Below are 17,557 nucleotides of genomic sequence, written 5' to 3'. Positions count from 1 at the left end.
TTCATGTTTGATCCATAAGATTTAAAAAATTATGACATTGGAGAAACATTTCTCTCGCTGTTTTCGGAAAATATTATATATGTTTTTGATATGCTTTCATTATTTTTATCACATATCTCACAATTTTATATAAATATTATTTTTAAAAAATACTACGATTTTAGTTATAAAGTTATTGTTAGGATCAATTATTTTTAATACATAAAAGTTTAATATGTAAAAGTTCATATCTGCGAAACATACGAAACATGCAAAAATATAAACGCACATGTACAATAATAATTAATACAATGACTAATAAATACATGCAACAATCAACAGATTTCCGATCGAAAAGCATCATCCCAATTTTACCCGTAAATTTATTTTTGTTGCTAGATTGTAGAAACGCGAGGACGACAATTGGTTAAATGGCACTAAACGACAGAATTGCGGTCATTCGTAATTTACAAATATATGAATATCTTTTCATTTATCCCGATGCAAAACAGAAAAGCCGAATTAAAAAGTGCCGAACTCGTGCTTCTCTCTGTTTTTTTGGTATGTGTTAAAACAAATAAAAAAATAAACTAATGTTAAAATAAATTAATTTATAGTATTAATAAATTAATTTAATAATGTTTTTGAAGAATTGTTTGTAAAGGATTTATATAAAATTTTTAATTTAATATAAAACCGAATAATCAATGCTTGGTTATTTTTTTGTATTTTAAAAAGTAAAAAGTAAATTTAAAAAAACATATTACAGTTATTTTTAAAATGTAACATAAATTAGAAAACAAACTTGCTAGTTGAGATAAACTAAATTCGTGTTTTTAACTTTTCATTTTTCTATTTTTTACAAGAAGAGGAATTAAATAAAGTCTACTCAACTAGCCTTTTTTATGTTCAATCTTTGTTCTTTATTTATGTATTGAAAATGTGTTAAAAATAATTCATCTTAAAAATTATTCTTAATTATAAAATCCTGAATTTGTCTGCAATCTTCTCTTTAGAAAAATATAAGTTTTAATTCAATTGTGTGTGTACTATTTCAAATAAAAAATGTCCTTAAAAAATGCTAATTTTTGACAAATATTATCAAATACGTATATCTTTTTTCTATAATATTTACTAAAATATATACCTAAAACTCTTTTAAACTTCCACGATGCTATGTGTCAAAATGAGTTCAACTTTCTTCGATTTGCCGCGGAGTTAGATATAAGGAAAGATCCGTGCGATAAATTTAAAGCAGCGAATACCGGAATTGATGTTAAATCTGAATATACGAAATAAACGACGTTGACGGACCATTCAATTTACCTCGATCAAATCATGTTCCCTTCGTTTACGATATTCGTGGACAAGCGTGGTTGACAAGCGGACATTCGTGGCGCATGCACGAGCTTTCTAACAGTGTCCAGGTTCGTTCGCTGACCAAGGTGTCGCAAAACAACATCACGGATGGACTACAAGATGCGGATTGGTCGAGTTTCGGGACCTCGACCCGCGGAAGGAGTTTCGAATCCACCTGAATCATGCATGCAGAAACGGACAATTTTGGGACAGAATCTTAATTCAAGTTAATATTAAAAGTTTTCAAGTCGTAAAATTCGTACACCGAACAGTTTAACTAATAGACAGCTCAAAATTCAAGAAGAAGATACCAAATTCGATAAAACATTTCCTTTTTCTTCTTTTTTATCTTATCTATCTTCTTCTTTATATGTTATATTACAATAATTACGTTAAAATAGAAAACGAATAAGAACATTATGTAATCGAATTATTGTCTAACCTTTTTTGATGAGTTTATAAGTGTCTTGTTTTTATCGACTTATGAAAGCCGATGTAAAATTATCAGCGAAAAATGTTTTCCGCAATAAAACATGTAATTCCTCCCATAAATCTATCATAAAGCTACACGCGCGTTTTTCCCATGTGTTTTCGTTGTTTTTAAGAATTTTATGTCCAATATCAACTATTTGCTATCGTTTGTCAAGTATTGATATGGTTTATAGTTCATTTTAACTCAAATATAGTCGCATATCTAAGATTAATACGTTGCCGAAGACCGCGTTATAAATTGCGAATAAATTCTTTCAAATATACTTTGGCGAGTTAGGATTTTTATGGAACATCGTAAACGTAGCTTTACTCGAGTCCTTAAGCAAAAATAATTGTGGATCTACATAACTCTCGTTTTATTTATACATTAAATTAAAAGCGGTTCACCGAGAAATTAACTTTTTAATGATATTATAAGGCCAACTTTTTAAATCACTGCAGGGAAAAAATTGCTAGTACTCTCTCTTTTATAAAATGACACGAGGAAATTCGCAGAGTACATTTCGAAAGGTCGATAAACGCAATTTTTTGCGCAACTCTGTCATTTTATCTTTCGTTTTATTCGACGATATCAAAACGAGAGCGCTATCGATACATATAATAAACAACATACCTCACGCTGGTGCTTCTGGTCTGGCTGAGACTGGGATGCCTCGTTACGGATGACCGGTAGCCTCTTCTAGGGCAGCAAATCCATCCACCACAGGCAGCTGACAGAAAGCTCTCCCTGAAGTGCTTGGACATAAATCCGTAAACTATCGGATTTATACAGCTGCAATACCAAATACCGGATTAAGGGAGCGACGATTTGAAAGTCACCGACAGCTAGATGCAGCCGCTCGTGAAGTCGCAGTTGCGGACACTCGCGGTCGCATCGATATGCGGAATCAAATCTGCACTTTAAATCTCGAATGCGTAAACGCGCGGCACAATTTTGACCCGTCTCCATTTTATATGCAAATCCTGTATCGGCTATTTTATCTCAAGTGGATCCCGCCCATCGACTTGTTCGGAGAACAAAAAGAAAAATGCACTATGAACATTCTACGAAGGAAGAGCAAAAGTTAGAAAGTACTTTCTTTTTTAGAATATATTTTAAAAACTCTATGCAAAAAAAAGTAATTCGAATATATGAATGGGATTATTTTCACATGACATCTATCATTAAAAATTAAAATAATATCTATTTAATATATTTAATACATATAATAAAATAAAACATTTGTTTATCCGTTAGATATACATATATATTAATGTTTTAAAAAAAATTTTGTCATTTTCCAAATAAAAAAATATTTTTGTTTTCTCAGGAAATAATATTTGTCATGACTTAATAATTAAAAGTTAGAAATGTTATAGAGTTATGAAATATGAACGGAATTGAACAAAATTACGATAATAATGATTTATTTTGTTTAATATGTTTGTATGAAATTCGTGTATTCAATTTGCAATTATATTTAATTATAGTTTATTATTAAAAGATAATGAGAGCCATTTTGTCTTATACCTTTATATATGTCAAATGTGTATCTGGCATATCCATCAATTAATTAATATAAGGATTTTCAAGGATCTTAATCCTACAGAAATATGTGATAGTCGCAGAACGTAATAAACGTAAAGAACGTAATAGTAAAACTGGATTTAAGGATAAAAGAACGGTATTTCGAAATTTATATTAAAAGAGAAGCTTTTGCAAAATCAAAATTTGTTTGCAACCAAGCATAAACTGTATTACTTTTTTTTTACAAGTTCAGTTTTTGCTAGTAATATGAACTCCCACGCTGTCTCGAAGTACAGATAGAGATGTCTATATCTACAAAACCAGAAGACAGGTCAAACTTAGAAAACTTGCTAAACTCCGCTACGAAGATTTTTCCTTCCGTCCAATCTAGAAAAGTTAAGAGCTACTTCAAAATTTGAGGTAGTATCTCTCGCTTAACTAACGCTTACCGAACTTATAACATAATAACCGAAAATATAAAATGTCAGAATTTAGATGTAAAAGTCTTTACAAAAATATTTCATAAAATAAAAAATATATTGTTTCTTTATCCAACAAGTTGTTTTATCATTTGTAAAAATAATTTAAGATAAATCTGATATTTCAAAGAATTTTTTATTTTGACAATAAACTATGATATACAAACTGTCACAGAAAGATCACTATTTCAAAAATTTATGTTTCATATCAAGATAAAAAGATTAAATTTGCATTATGCCATAATTTCACTGTGATGCATTTTATTTACACATCAATTAGTAATTTGATTTCATATCTATAAAAAGTTTTTTTTTTTTAAGAATTTTGTAATCTCAAATCGTCGTATTGCATTAGTGTCTGGCAATCTCTAGTGTTTGTAATGTCGAGAGAGCTGTTACAGAAAAAAGATCTAAATTCTCAATGAAAGAACTTTGTCCAGAATACAGAATTTAAAATGTTGTCTAGAATACAAAATTAAAAGTGCTATTCAAACGACAAAACGAAGCATTTATCGAACGTTCAGAAAAGCGTATATTTGAACGGAAGAGAGGAAAAATTTTTTAAGTTTAAATATAAATTTTTTTACTTATTATTTAAAAGAGAGAGAGAGAGAGGGAGGGAGGGAAAGAGAGAGAAAGAAAAATAAATTATAATATATTATAAATTTTATTTTAATATATTATAAATATATTATAAATTTTCAGTATGAGATATCTCTCTTTGTCTCTTAAATTAAATTCCAAATTAAATTTCAATCAAGGTAAACTCGATTGCACGTTAAAAAGACAACGAAATTTTGTTCATTTATTCATGTTGTAAAGATATAATATTTCTCAATATTACATATTTTTCAAAGCGAAATTTTTTATAATTAATTCTTCTTGCTAAAAATTCTACACGAGATTTATCAAAGAAGCGATTTGTCGAAAAAACCATGTGGAAGGTAGTAAAAAAGACTTTTCGTGTTTCAATAAAAATCAAATCAAATTAAAAGCATAAAATAAAATTACGCGAAAGAAATGTACGGTTACTTTCCGTGGAAAAAGATACGCAGACTAAAAGAAATAATATCAATTTTCTTTCGAAGGGCAAAGGAAGAAATCAATTTTTTGAAGATGACGATAATACGGGATAAACCACACAAAGCTGGCAATGCAATGTTTTCTCGCAACGACCCGAATCACTTCAATAGTATGCAATTTATCTATTCCATTCAATGTTGTTGCCTAGCAGCGACATGACTTGTTAAGCTAATCAGAGGTTGTTATCAAAATGATACACGATGCGTTCGCAGAGGTGGCTATTACAGTTATCATTCTATACGCGTGTATGTCGCTAAAAAGCGAGCGACATGAAAGGGAGAGCGAGTACGCACATTTGGTGAAAATAATTCCGCACGCGTCCTTTCACCGCGTTGTCGCAATTCAATATAGAGATGATCAAAATTTCAATTCTGACTACAAATATACCCACATAGTGTAATTTCATAAGGACAAATTATATATTTAAAAGCATATAAAACATCAAATAAATATTTCATAAAAGAGTTTTCACAAATCAAATTTACATATCGAAAAGATCAAACATCAAATCCAATTAATACGTTTATGTATATTTTTATATAATATCAAAAGAGAGTCAAAATTTTCTATATTTGTATATTTTACGAAAAAAATGGTCGCGAAAATATTTGCACTATCGAAACGGAGCCACGATTAGCATTGCATATGCGCATTAAAAAATAATTTTAGTTAAATTTGTCTCAAAGAATGTAATTCGTGTTCTATGCATAACAAATGGTTCACTAATGGTAGAGGAGATATAAATATGCAACAACATATACGGAATGGCAAGGTTTCTAACTTTGTGGACTCTTGTATTCAAATTATAATTTCATGAATTAATAAATAGTGACGTTGCTCTCACTCTACTTGATTATTTTATATTATAGAGCTACTTTCTACCTTCTGCATTTAGTTGTTTTCAACACGGGTGCAAAATTCACATCAGTTTACATATTTACAATGCATTCACTAATTTACTTATTAATATTTTGAAGAAGAACACTTACTTTCAAAGAATATTAAACAAATTTACGTAGTAAACAAAAAATAAACAAAATAAAAAATCTATTTCCAATAAATTTTCCAAATAACTATTGCTTAAAAATTTAAATTTCGTGTATAATAAATCAAAAGCATACTAACTTAAAAAATATTAAATATAATAAAAAATAAAATATTTAAAAATATTTAAAAAATTCCGAACAAAGATTTAATATTTCATTTTAATATTTCATTTTAATTTTCCTGCCATTTCATCAATTTTCCTACCTAAATATAAACAATTAAGAAATATATTGATTTTCCATCATGTACCTTCCCTTCTATAGTTTACATGTCACGTTCATTTATAGACTATACGATCTTATTGGCGAAACGGAACTAACGTCTGACCAGCAAGGCGCTTTCTCTACTGATAACACGAGCAAATGATGAAAGCAGTAACCTCCGCAATGGTTTTGATTAAGTGAAAGACGAGTTGCTGTAGGCAACGTGAGATCTGCATGTGAGATCGGTTTTAAATTAACGACTCTCTAGTTTAATCTCCGATACAAACCCATGGTTGTACATACCTGTTAAAGTAGGCCATCAATTGGAACACGGTGTTGAGATGCTTGTGCGTCCCACCCTTGATACGCGGCAAGATACCGTAAGCAGTCAGCACATTATCGATGAGCATCGGGGCCCAGCAAATTGCGAATAACACCACGACAGCCACTAACATCTTCACTACCTGTTGATAAAGCATTTTCGAGCAGTCGCAAAACTGTTTTCCGACACTTACAGGAGCCAATACGATCCATGCGAGATATACGGAACACTTTAATACAGCAGTAGTATAGAAATATACCGAGGCACACAAATAGAATTTATCGTGAAGAACGTGGATTTTTTATCTCGAGTGTACAACTTGAAGGTATATTTCTCCGTTAATCTAGTCACGATTATATGCGATTTATGATCTTTATGAATGGCTCTCTTACTCTTTCTTTTAATATAAAATTAAAAAATTATTTTTCTCGTTATAATTTTTGAAATCTGAATTTTTTTAATAAATTTGATAAATTTTAATTATTAAAGAACAATTTAAAATTAATTAATAATGCCATATTTATAGAAACAATTCGATTATTGAGAGAATCTACAAACGCGCGTTTTGTAAATTTAATTTTCTAAATTTAGCTATCTATTTTTCAATATGTAAACATAGGAAAATTTGCAAAATCGAACCTGCTTCATGGTCCGTGATTCATCGTCATTCTCCTCTCGACGCGGTTTACGCTCGCTTCCACTCTGTCGTTGCGTCATTGGTATAGATTCTGTGTCTACACTGTTTGGACTCAATCTAAAACAGATTAAAACTGCGCTATGATTGTGTGCAAGAGGATCTCGTACTAATCACGTATTGTTAATATTGTCAATGTCATACACCATCTGGTTCTGGAATGAATAGATCAAAAATAAATCAGTTATTCTGCTAACTAAACTTCAAGCAGAGGCAAATAGATAGTAAAGTTTAATAAAATTTTAATATAAAGAGAGTTCAAACAGATTTTCTTACAATTATGGATCACTTGAGCTTAATTATTTTTAATAATTTTTTTAATAATTACTATTTTTAATAACTAATAGTTTTTAATAAAAATTTAAATTAAATTTTTCATAAAAAACTTTTAATAAAAAATTATTATAATATATAGTAATATAAAGTATATTTATCACATTGTGCGCGAGTGAAAAGTCAGATAAGTCAAAAGCAGAATTTTATAACACTTAATCCTCTAAGATATTTTCTATTAACAATTAACTTATTTACAGGGCCTATTTACACTTTTAAGATTCAGTTCCGCAAGCGACGAAAAAAAAGGAAAGAAACAGCGCCAACTTGATTCTGCGGAAATGAAATAAGTTTATCGCGAGCAACGATAATTTAGTTAAAATCAAATTGATCAAAATCGCGATCCACAAGCGATGGATGAGAAAAACGAGCGACTTCCCTTCGCGAAGAATCGACTTTATCGAACGAATTAGACACACTGTCACCGAGAAGCTTCAAAGATTGAATGCGTCCGGCGGTTCACCGGAGGAGTCTTTATACCGCTGGTTTTCTCGAAGGTTCTCGATCTTGTCAGAATATTTTTATTATCAAGGTCGGATCAACCGAACAGCGGTTTTAATTAAATACGCGATTTGTTATTATTTGGACTCCTTCGGGCGACCGCGCGAGCTTGAGTCTCGATATTCGTCAACACGCGAAGACTTGGCGTGGCAATTTTATATTGCTTTAAGGCGACTTAGTATCTTATTCGTGTAATGCGCATTACAATAAATTAAGAAATTAATTTCAGAAAAATAATTACATATCGCGTTTATTAATTTTAAACACGCATTCTTTCTTCATTTTCACTGTATACTACATACGACATTCATAGATAAAAAATCGAGAAGAAATGTGAAATTGAATTTTGTATTCTAGTATGGAATTTCCTGTGGTTAGCATATGACGACAATTTTATCTCAGGAAAATTCCTTTTTTTAAATTGATCGATAATATTTTAACAATAAAATTAAGGGCAATAATTAAAAATGCCTTCTTTTCTATGCATTTGACTTTTTCGCGATATTTTCTAAAGAAATTTTTATATTTTTACATTTTCCCCGATAAAAAAATCATTATTTAAACTGAAATTGATTGCATTTTTTAATTATTTAAAGTAATTATGTGAAAATTATTATTATCTTAAAAAACATCTGGATAAACTTCCGAAAACCGATCACCTCCGATTTGAATGAAATTTTGTAAAAAGCTTCCTTTTAGCTTAAAATACAAGCCTGTAAAAGGAATTTTGGCGACTCTGGCGATATTAATTAACAAAAAATAACTCTTTTTAAATATGCAAAAACCTTTCAACTTCACTAGGCAATTTAAATATCTTTCAAAATAAATTTCTACAATTATTAATGGAACAAAAAGATCTCTCGAGCTATTTCCAACTGCACATGTCGAGCGGCTGTTTAGAAACGCGCATTTGCGAAGATGCTTTATGAGACGCGAGGAAGACGATGAATCGAAGTCAAGTCAAGCCATAAAGTGCAAGCGCATTCCCGCATTCATGCCATTATATTTGCCGATCGCCCTCGATCTATTTCAAGCAAACTGCCTGCGGCCTACACTTTCCAAAGAAACTCTATATGACTACGATCAATTACTAGAGGTTTGACTTTTGCCTTTAAATATCACAGCCTATTCATACACGTAGCTAATAATATAATTAAACAAACATGATAATTTGTGAGCAATTATGTTTCTTCCGGGATATTTTTAATTCAAAATGTATGTATTTTTAGCAAAAAATTCACAATGTGCTAAATCAAACTAGACAAGTTACGCTCCTTTTAAATTTGATGACATCGAGAAAATTGTTTTAATTGTTTTAAATCTTCTCATCTATTTTTTTATTACGTTTTAATTATATTGTTTCTTCGATTCAAAGATTGACAACGTGGTTTCATTTCGATTTTGCGTTTATTATTCATATTACGAGCTACGAATCGCGAATGAAATTTCGCGAAACGATATTATTTTATATACAGTTGCCAAACGGCAGGCGCAAAACGCGTTATAAATGGAAACGTAATCTTTCTCGTCGCGTATTATCGCGTTGATCGACCTCGATATAAATTTCGACGGAGTTTCCGAAAATCCAACTATTGGATTGCAATTTATATTAAATCTGGAGCGTCGTGTCACGGAATGTCCATCAAATGTCGGAAAAATACTATTTTCCTTCCTCTTCCTCGTTTTCCCACGATTAGTGATTGACGTCCGCGACGAGGTAATCGACGTTTCATACGAGACGAGAAAACACGCTTCTCGATCGCTTCAGGGCTGTCGCACTATGAAAGGCAAATAGCAGTTTATGCGCCCATTTGTGGATTACCATGTTCGCGCCTATATGGTATAACGAACATCCCAAATTAATGATCGACGCACACGATCGGATTCACACCGATTATCCTACACACGGTGGAATAAACGATAGAATTCAAACGAACAAAATTTCCGAGCGCGCGAGTTTATTGCGTAATTCATGAGATATTACATGATATCGCACTACTGATTAAGCTAACGATCTATTTTCCATAATTTTAATAAGCCATCAATTATTATTTATATAATTCACAAAATTTTATTCCTTTAGAAATTCTGCAAAATAAAGATAATCCTCATATTATTATTTTTTTTATTACAATTTTATTAATAATTGTCCGTTTCTTTTCTTTTCTTTCGATACAATATCTCGATAAAAACTTTTACTGGAAATTATATTTTACATTATTTAATTATTATTTTAAATTATATTTAATTATATTTATAGAGATTAAAAAATTCAGTTATTAAATAAAATATCTGAGTCTTACGTAATTTAAAAGCTTAAAAGATGTTTTTAGAGTAAATTTTCTACTCTCTAAAAGTGAATCAGTGTATTATCACTGTAATCAGTGCTGTACTTATAACTGTTTATAATCAGTGAGTATTTACTGTTTTTCAGTGATAATACACTGATTCAGTCTAGTGAAAGTAGTATATATACTATTTTCACTAGAGCGAATCAGTGTATTATCACTGAAAAACAGTAAATACTCACTGATTACAAACAGTTATAAGTACAGCACTGATTACAGTGATAATACACTGATTCACTTTTAGAGAGTAGTTTCTCGCGAAGCAGGAGAAAAGCATGCAGTTAAAAACCCGGAAACGGAGGAGGAAAAGTGAAAAACTGCATTTTCTCTGGACTTACGCGTGTCGCGACGTCATATGATACCGCCGCTTCATAACGCGCCAGATCTCCCAGCAGATGGTCGCGTAGCAAAATGCCATGATGGTCAGCGGTAGTATGAGGACCACTACCAGCATATAAACCTCGTGAAACCGCCACAAAAGTCCGGCTTCGGAATCACGAACGCACCAATAGGCGATCAATCTCACTCCGACTTTTTTATGCGTCTGAAACACAGAGAAGATAGTGATAAAAATAAAGAGATAGTGAATAGAATAAAGAGATGCGAGAGAGCGCATTGCTCCGAAATCTCTAACGAAACGCGTAAGGACTTTTTCGCCTTCCGTCCCGCATAACCGTGTTTATTAAGTCGTTAGACAGACATTTACATATAAGCGGCGATAAGATTCCGTCGGCGCATCGAGGAAGATTTTTATCGCACCCTCGCCATTTACTTCACGTCGCCGTAAAAAGGATCAGCGTCCGTGCTCCACGCTTTATTAATCCTTTACGACGTGATTCTCTTTCTTTGGATACGACCAACAGGACAATCTTATACATCCGATAATGGGATATATTTACGGAACAATCTGAGACATGAAAGAGAATTCTTTTACATTTTTATATTTTCTTTTCTTTTGCAAAAAGAAAAATAAAAGAACAATTACAAATTGTAATTAAACTAAAGCTAAATAAAGGATCGTCTCAGTTATTAACAAAAGCTTTCGCTATCAAAAACGGCTTTATATATTTTTTACTTTAATCTAAACATGAATATAGAGATATGTCATCTTTTTACAAGATCTCTTAACGAGAGGCAGAGAGATCTGAGATAAAATCATAAAAAATTTATTAATCTTTGATAAATAAATAATAATAATCTTTGGAAAATAAAAATAAAAGGATTATCATTATTTAGAGAAAATTATGTTTGAAATAAAAGAAATTAAAAATAGAAAATAAGTGTTTTATATGTTTTTTTTTCTTCCTGAATATAATTTTTGTCAAGAGCTTTACGAATAATATTTCTAAACAAGTATTTCTATTTCGGGCTGAATTCTTCTTCATTTGCGTTTCATTATCGGCGACTCCATAACTTTTATGCCACATCTGCGAAAAAATTTCATTTACTTCAATCTTTCATTTTTATTATTTGGCAAGAATAAAAAAAGAAGAATCTTTTGTATAACAAACTTATCTATCGGTTAATTTTGATTTAAGAATATTATATTTAAAATTTTTAAAATAAATTTATATATTTCAACTTTAAATTTATACATTTCATCCCTTGAAGGGATTATAATTGGTTTATCTCTGATGTCATTGAAAAATTCTTCTTTCGTATAAAACATAATTGTTGCAAGTTTACAACATTATTCGATTGAACGAACGTGGGGACGTACCAATTAATGGCTTCGAAAGTTTTCTCTAGAAGGAGAAAGAATTTAAAGAATTTAAGGGAATTCTGAAACTTCTCCATCTCTAGTTCAGTCCTATACTTAATACTTACTTGTGATTCAATTTTAGATAACACATACTAGATAATCTTCATATAAGATAATACTCAGTATCGAAAGGCGTATTTAGCGTTAAATGCGAAGTACGAGTATGGATTAAAGTGTCATTAACGCTAGTTCTGAGACACACCTACAGATAATGAGATGTACTTATCAAGCTTCCCATTCACACGAAAATGTCACGTGCTTCAGAGAAGCTTCCGCCAGCTGGAAATCCAATCACGTTGGATTCCTTCGATTTTCCACTACGCAGCCGATTATCCCGGCTTAACGGCGTATCTTTTTTTAACCGTCAGATAAACCATCAGATAAACCGTCGCTTCTCAAAGTAAGTGGGTGGAGTGGGTGTATCAGCTTTATCGGATATATAATTATAGGGCGTATCGTTCTCGGATTTCGGATTTGATTGAATCTAGTGTAAGCGAAATATTGCTGAGCGTCGCTTTGCATACGCGATCAAAATTAACCAATGATGCCGCACGCCATGCAAAACAGAATAATAATTGTCAATGCCAAATTATATATACAAATATATTACTTCGGACGTTTGCGTTCAGCAAAAAATCGCTCGAAGGCTCGATTGTTTGATATAGTATTTGAATTGGTGGTATATTCCATAATACTTTTAACACATATACGCAGAATGATTTTCCAAATCTACAGCAAATGGTTTGCTGGATAATGCTTTATTTATGTGTTGTAAATTCTATCGCATATAAATCCTAAATTAATTCATTGAAATCTACTGGCGTAATTTCTCTCATCGATTTTTTCCATCAATTCCTCCTTAGCAAGAAATTGCTACACATCATAAAAAGATGAAGAATAAAAAAATGTTTTTCATTCAGCTCCCACGGTAGAAAAATAAAACCTTGTTTAAGCAAATTTCACTTTTATGTGATTTTAATTACTTGAAAAGTTAAAGAGATTTAATGCTGGAAATAGAAGAGATATAAGAACAATGGTATGCAATTTAATTAAAGCACAGATATGTGAGAGAACGCGTACCTGTGTAAAAATCATTGGAATTCCCAGTAAAAACGATGCAATCCAAGTTATAATCACAATCTTGCGAGCTTGACTTATGGTACACGTGTACTGCGCCCTCATTGGATGCACTATTGCGTAATATCTGAAACAATATATTAAAATTATTACAAAATTATGTAAATTTTAAGTTATATTACAAGAATCAACATGTGTGTAGAAACATATTTATCAATATGTATGTAGTAACATATTCAGGTACTTAAAGTAAAAAAATTATTAAAAATCTATGTTTGCAATAAAACAAATGCAAAGATATAAAATATCACAACAATTAAATTTAATTAAAATACATTAAGATACATTATATTGCCATGAAAAATAATATCTATTGAAATAAAATCGTGTTTTATTAGAAATTTTACCGATAAATCACTATTAAATGAATCACTATTAAAACATTAAAAATACAATTGCGTGAAGTATTTCCGAAATATTTCTTCATATGTTAATTGTGATTCTTGTAACGTCATTCTAGATTTATAGCATTCTATCTTACGACATACTTTATTTGGGAAGTAGCATTTCATGTGGCGCAGATATTAATCTATGTATATTTCATCAGAGAGAGAGAGAGCGTTCTGTTTGCGGTATGAAAAGATATGATAACTTGTATGGTTTAAGAGATCAACCGCGTGGCCATTTCATTTGCGCATCACGTCAAAAATATTTCGAAATAGCTATCTCGGAGTAACTATTATGCCGTAAAATGGTGCGTCCAAAATGGAATCCCACTCAAGTCGACTATCTTGTATATACTTAACCGCATACTTTCAACCCGCAACTACTGCGGTATATGTTGTTGAAATCGCGCATTCAAAGTAAACATTTAGAGAGAGAATTATATTCGGTAAATTTTTACGCGGAATAATCCCAAACAAAATTGAAAAATTTAATTTGTAAATTTAATAATTTTTAATTAAGAGAGAAAACTTTTTCAAATAAAAATATATGTATATCGCAGATTTCATTTCTAAAAATATTTTTTCTTCAAAATAAAATACTGTAAAATTTAGTTACTAATTTTTTTTCTATATATCCTTCTTCTACCATTTTATTAATTTAATAAATTCTTCGATTACACTTAAAAATTGATCTTTTTCTCAATAGAAATATCAAGATATCATGATATTTATCTTATAATAATTAAAAATAAAGGGATTTCAATGCCGAGAAAAAGTAAATGACAAAATCATATTTTTCAAATCAATTTCAAGTAAATCTTAACAAGAATTTATTTTAAAAATTTACAGATATATTAATAATTGAAAAATTATGATACAAAATAAAAAATGGGATGATTTTAATCGATATTTTTGTAAGGAAAAGATCAATTCCAAACGGATAGAAAAATTTATCGTTAAAATAGCGCACAACAGAGAATTTAACTAAAACAGAGAACCTAAGCTTTATCGAACAAAAATTTTCGAGATTTCAGAAGAATTACATTGTAAGAAGTGCTTTGCAGTTGTCCGATGGATGGAGAAAAAACACCTGCGCGAAACTGCATATAGATACATAGATAGAAGGCTCAAATCGTGGAGAAAAATTCAGTTAGGAGGTTTTACTCAAGGAGAAAAAGCTTAGATTCGATCTCTTCAACGGTGAAAAGAGGAGAATAGAAATATAATAAGTGGATAGGATAAATCGACCGAATCGCGTAATAGGGTGGAAAAACGGTTGAAGCATTTATGCTGCATCCTGCACACTTCGCTCTCATTTACGGAGATATCCGTTAGTGAATTTTCCCTCCTTTATTCGCGTGCAACGGAGGATAAAAGGGACGAGAATGGCCATCTCCTCCTTGTTTTCGGTGCTATCGTCATCACATGAATATAAATTGCCTGACCGTTTGTATTCGCGTTGTGCCAATCGGTAGTGTCGATAAGGGTGGCGGAAGTCAAACAGCTAACCCGATTTTTTATCTTCCTCGAACCGCGTTTGCGCTTTACGATCACGGAATATGCAACTGCACGAACATCATTTCGCGTTTAACGATTTTTTTTTTCATCATCAAATCATAAATTGCGTTAATATAATGAGGTGTTAACCCTGGATGGATTTTAAAACGGGATCATTTCTAAATTAAATTTCTATTTGTATTATGGGGAACAAATAAAAAAAGGATTGAACTCGATTTCTCTAAAAAATCGACAAGCATCTGCTATTGCTTATAACATCTTTAAGCGACACTCATTCCAATCGTTCGCGTGCTTAGCAAGGCGTATACAATAAACATCACACACTTTTCTCTTTTAATATAAAAAGTGTAATGTATGTAATGTTATAAAGGGAAGAAATGCGACATATTAACATATTTTTAAAAAACATGATAAAAGAGAAGCTAGCTACTTTTAATTTAATTTACGGATATTCTAGGACGTTTTATTTATTCAGCGTAGCACATACGTCTTTGTTATATAGTATGACATGTAATATCGTTCGATGATAATAACTCAAACTGCAAAAATTTAACACTTTCTTGTTACTCCTACCTTTCGATTATACAAAGTGCATTTTAGACAAGTTTGACATGTATAAGATATTATCGAATGATCAGATACTATTACATGTATAAGATATTAAACTATATTAAACTACAATTTTAAATACTTTTTGTATTATTTTGGCCTTTGCAAACATGTTTATAATACGATAAACAACATGTAAATCCGATATTTATGCAACATGATCATTTTAATATATAAATCTGATATTTACGTATCGTAATAATTTTATATATCAAATTTCATAATCATAATTTTTGTTTATTTATATTTTCATATACATCGAAAGAATATATTACCGATTGAAAAGAGTATATAGAGTATATTTATAGAGTATATTTATAGAGTATATTTATTGCATGTAAATTTCCGCACTAATATTACATAACTGTCAATTGTATAATTAAGTATTATGTTAAATATTTTAAAATCCTTGTTATAGCCTATTGTTGAGCTGATAAATTAAATTTATTTAAGCAGCTTATATATATATATAAAGACCGCAATCCAACTGATCTTACTATTTTGTTATTTTACAGATTTATTTAATCTGTTAAATAGTTTATTTTTGTAATAATCATAAAACGTGAATTAAATTCCTAACAAATAGCAAGTAAAAATACTTTACGAATGATATTAATAATTCAATGATGCAATATATATGTACGTATATCTAAAAATATTTAATTACATTTTAATTTTTCAAAATCTTTAGTTATTTCAAAATCTTTAATTAAACTTTTATCTTTAATTAAATTAAATTTTTATTTTAATTTAATTTTTAACTTGAATTTTTTGATACATCCAATTACAAAGATAGACGTTTCAATTCGTTGAATTATTTCTACTATTCTTTCACTACTAGAATATTGACATCGCCGAGATCTTCGGTTGTACAAATATATCACACCAAAATCTTATTATATTAAGAATGTTTAATAATCAATTTAAAATTCATAAAAAATTTTTCATGCATGCAAATTAAACGAAATTTGGAAAACAATTAAATAATGGCTTTTGCGAGTCATAATGGAAATATTTCCACAGATGTCTTGATATAATGAGCACTACAAGTAAAAGAAGTCCGGCAGCTAACAAATTTATGTGTCGCGAAACTCTCGTAATGAAATTAAGTTGAAGCGATTTTCACGACATCGTGAAAAATTATTGTTTCATTTTACAGAGTTACCTTACTTATTATATGTTTCTTTCAGAAAAATGGCTGAGTACGGCAATCTGCGCATTTCCTGCATCATGTTTCTTCTATTTCGAAGAAATCGTTTTCATGTCAATCTACTTGTTTCAAAGAGTTCACTACTTTTTAAATATCGTTATTAAATATCAATTTTTATATTCACAAAACAAAATTATACATACAATGTTTCAGTTTTTTTCCGTAGAACCTTGTCAACAGCTATGGATTTTCGCGAAAAGAAAAAGGAAACTACAATAAATACGATAAAAGTAAAATCTTGTAACATTTTTCCCTTGAAAGTTTAAGAACAACGCATTTCAAAAATAATTGCTATTAGATTACAGTGTTATTAGCTTGTGACCTGAATACGGAAAAGGGTATGAAACCGTACTCGATCTTCTTCGTGAAGATCGCTAGTCACTCCTGGATTAATGCCAAGTAGCGGAATAATCGGACGCCGGTGGCGCCTGTATTGTAATTACTACATGCGCCATTCTCTCGCAGAAATGCAACAACCGTGCCAGAGGAGGTTGCATAATTAATTTTTCCGTGTATCTCCGACGATATTTAAATCGTAGGAATACAATAAGCCAATTGAGAAACGAGAAGACGTCGTGTCGGAATCCG

At 30.6% G+C, this 17,557-nt stretch overlaps 1 protein-coding gene across 3 annotated transcripts in view; it reads right to left on the bottom strand.

Moving 5' to 3' along the window:
- The window catches only part of LOC145975165 (QRFP-like peptide receptor), a 70,124-nt gene that overhangs the window by 4,032 nt on the left and 48,535 nt on the right, over positions 1–17,557 (bottom strand). The window contains exons 5-10 of one of the 3 annotated variants that reach the window (XR_014439902.1): positions 13,190–13,313; positions 10,686–10,891; positions 7,111–7,225; positions 6,453–6,613; positions 2,444–2,602; positions 1,306–1,513 (exon numbers count right to left, since the gene is read on the bottom strand). Coding sequence is in view for 2 of the 3 variants with exons in the window: in XM_083105437.1 (XP_082961563.1) it covers positions 2,444–2,602; positions 6,453–6,613; positions 7,111–7,225; positions 10,686–10,891; positions 13,190–13,313 (765 nt within the window). In the remaining variant the exon portion in view is untranslated. Of the gene's footprint in view, positions 1–1,305; positions 1,514–2,443; positions 2,603–4,653; positions 6,380–6,452; positions 6,614–7,110; positions 7,226–10,685; positions 10,892–13,189; positions 13,314–17,557 lie in introns of those variants that run through there. The other 2 variants (XM_083105437.1, XM_083105439.1) reach the window with 2 other exon arrangements.

This window comes from Camponotus vicinus, unplaced genomic scaffold (assembly GCF_025532165.1).
Source record: "Camponotus vicinus isolate PSW18456_S1 unplaced genomic scaffold, iyCamVici1.0 SCAF_7, whole genome shotgun sequence".
NCBI classification, from domain to species: domain Eukaryota; kingdom Metazoa; phylum Arthropoda; class Insecta; order Hymenoptera; family Formicidae; genus Camponotus; species Camponotus vicinus.
The sequence above is the reverse complement of the archived record's forward strand: the minus strand, read 5'-3'. Positions and strand labels throughout refer to the sequence as shown.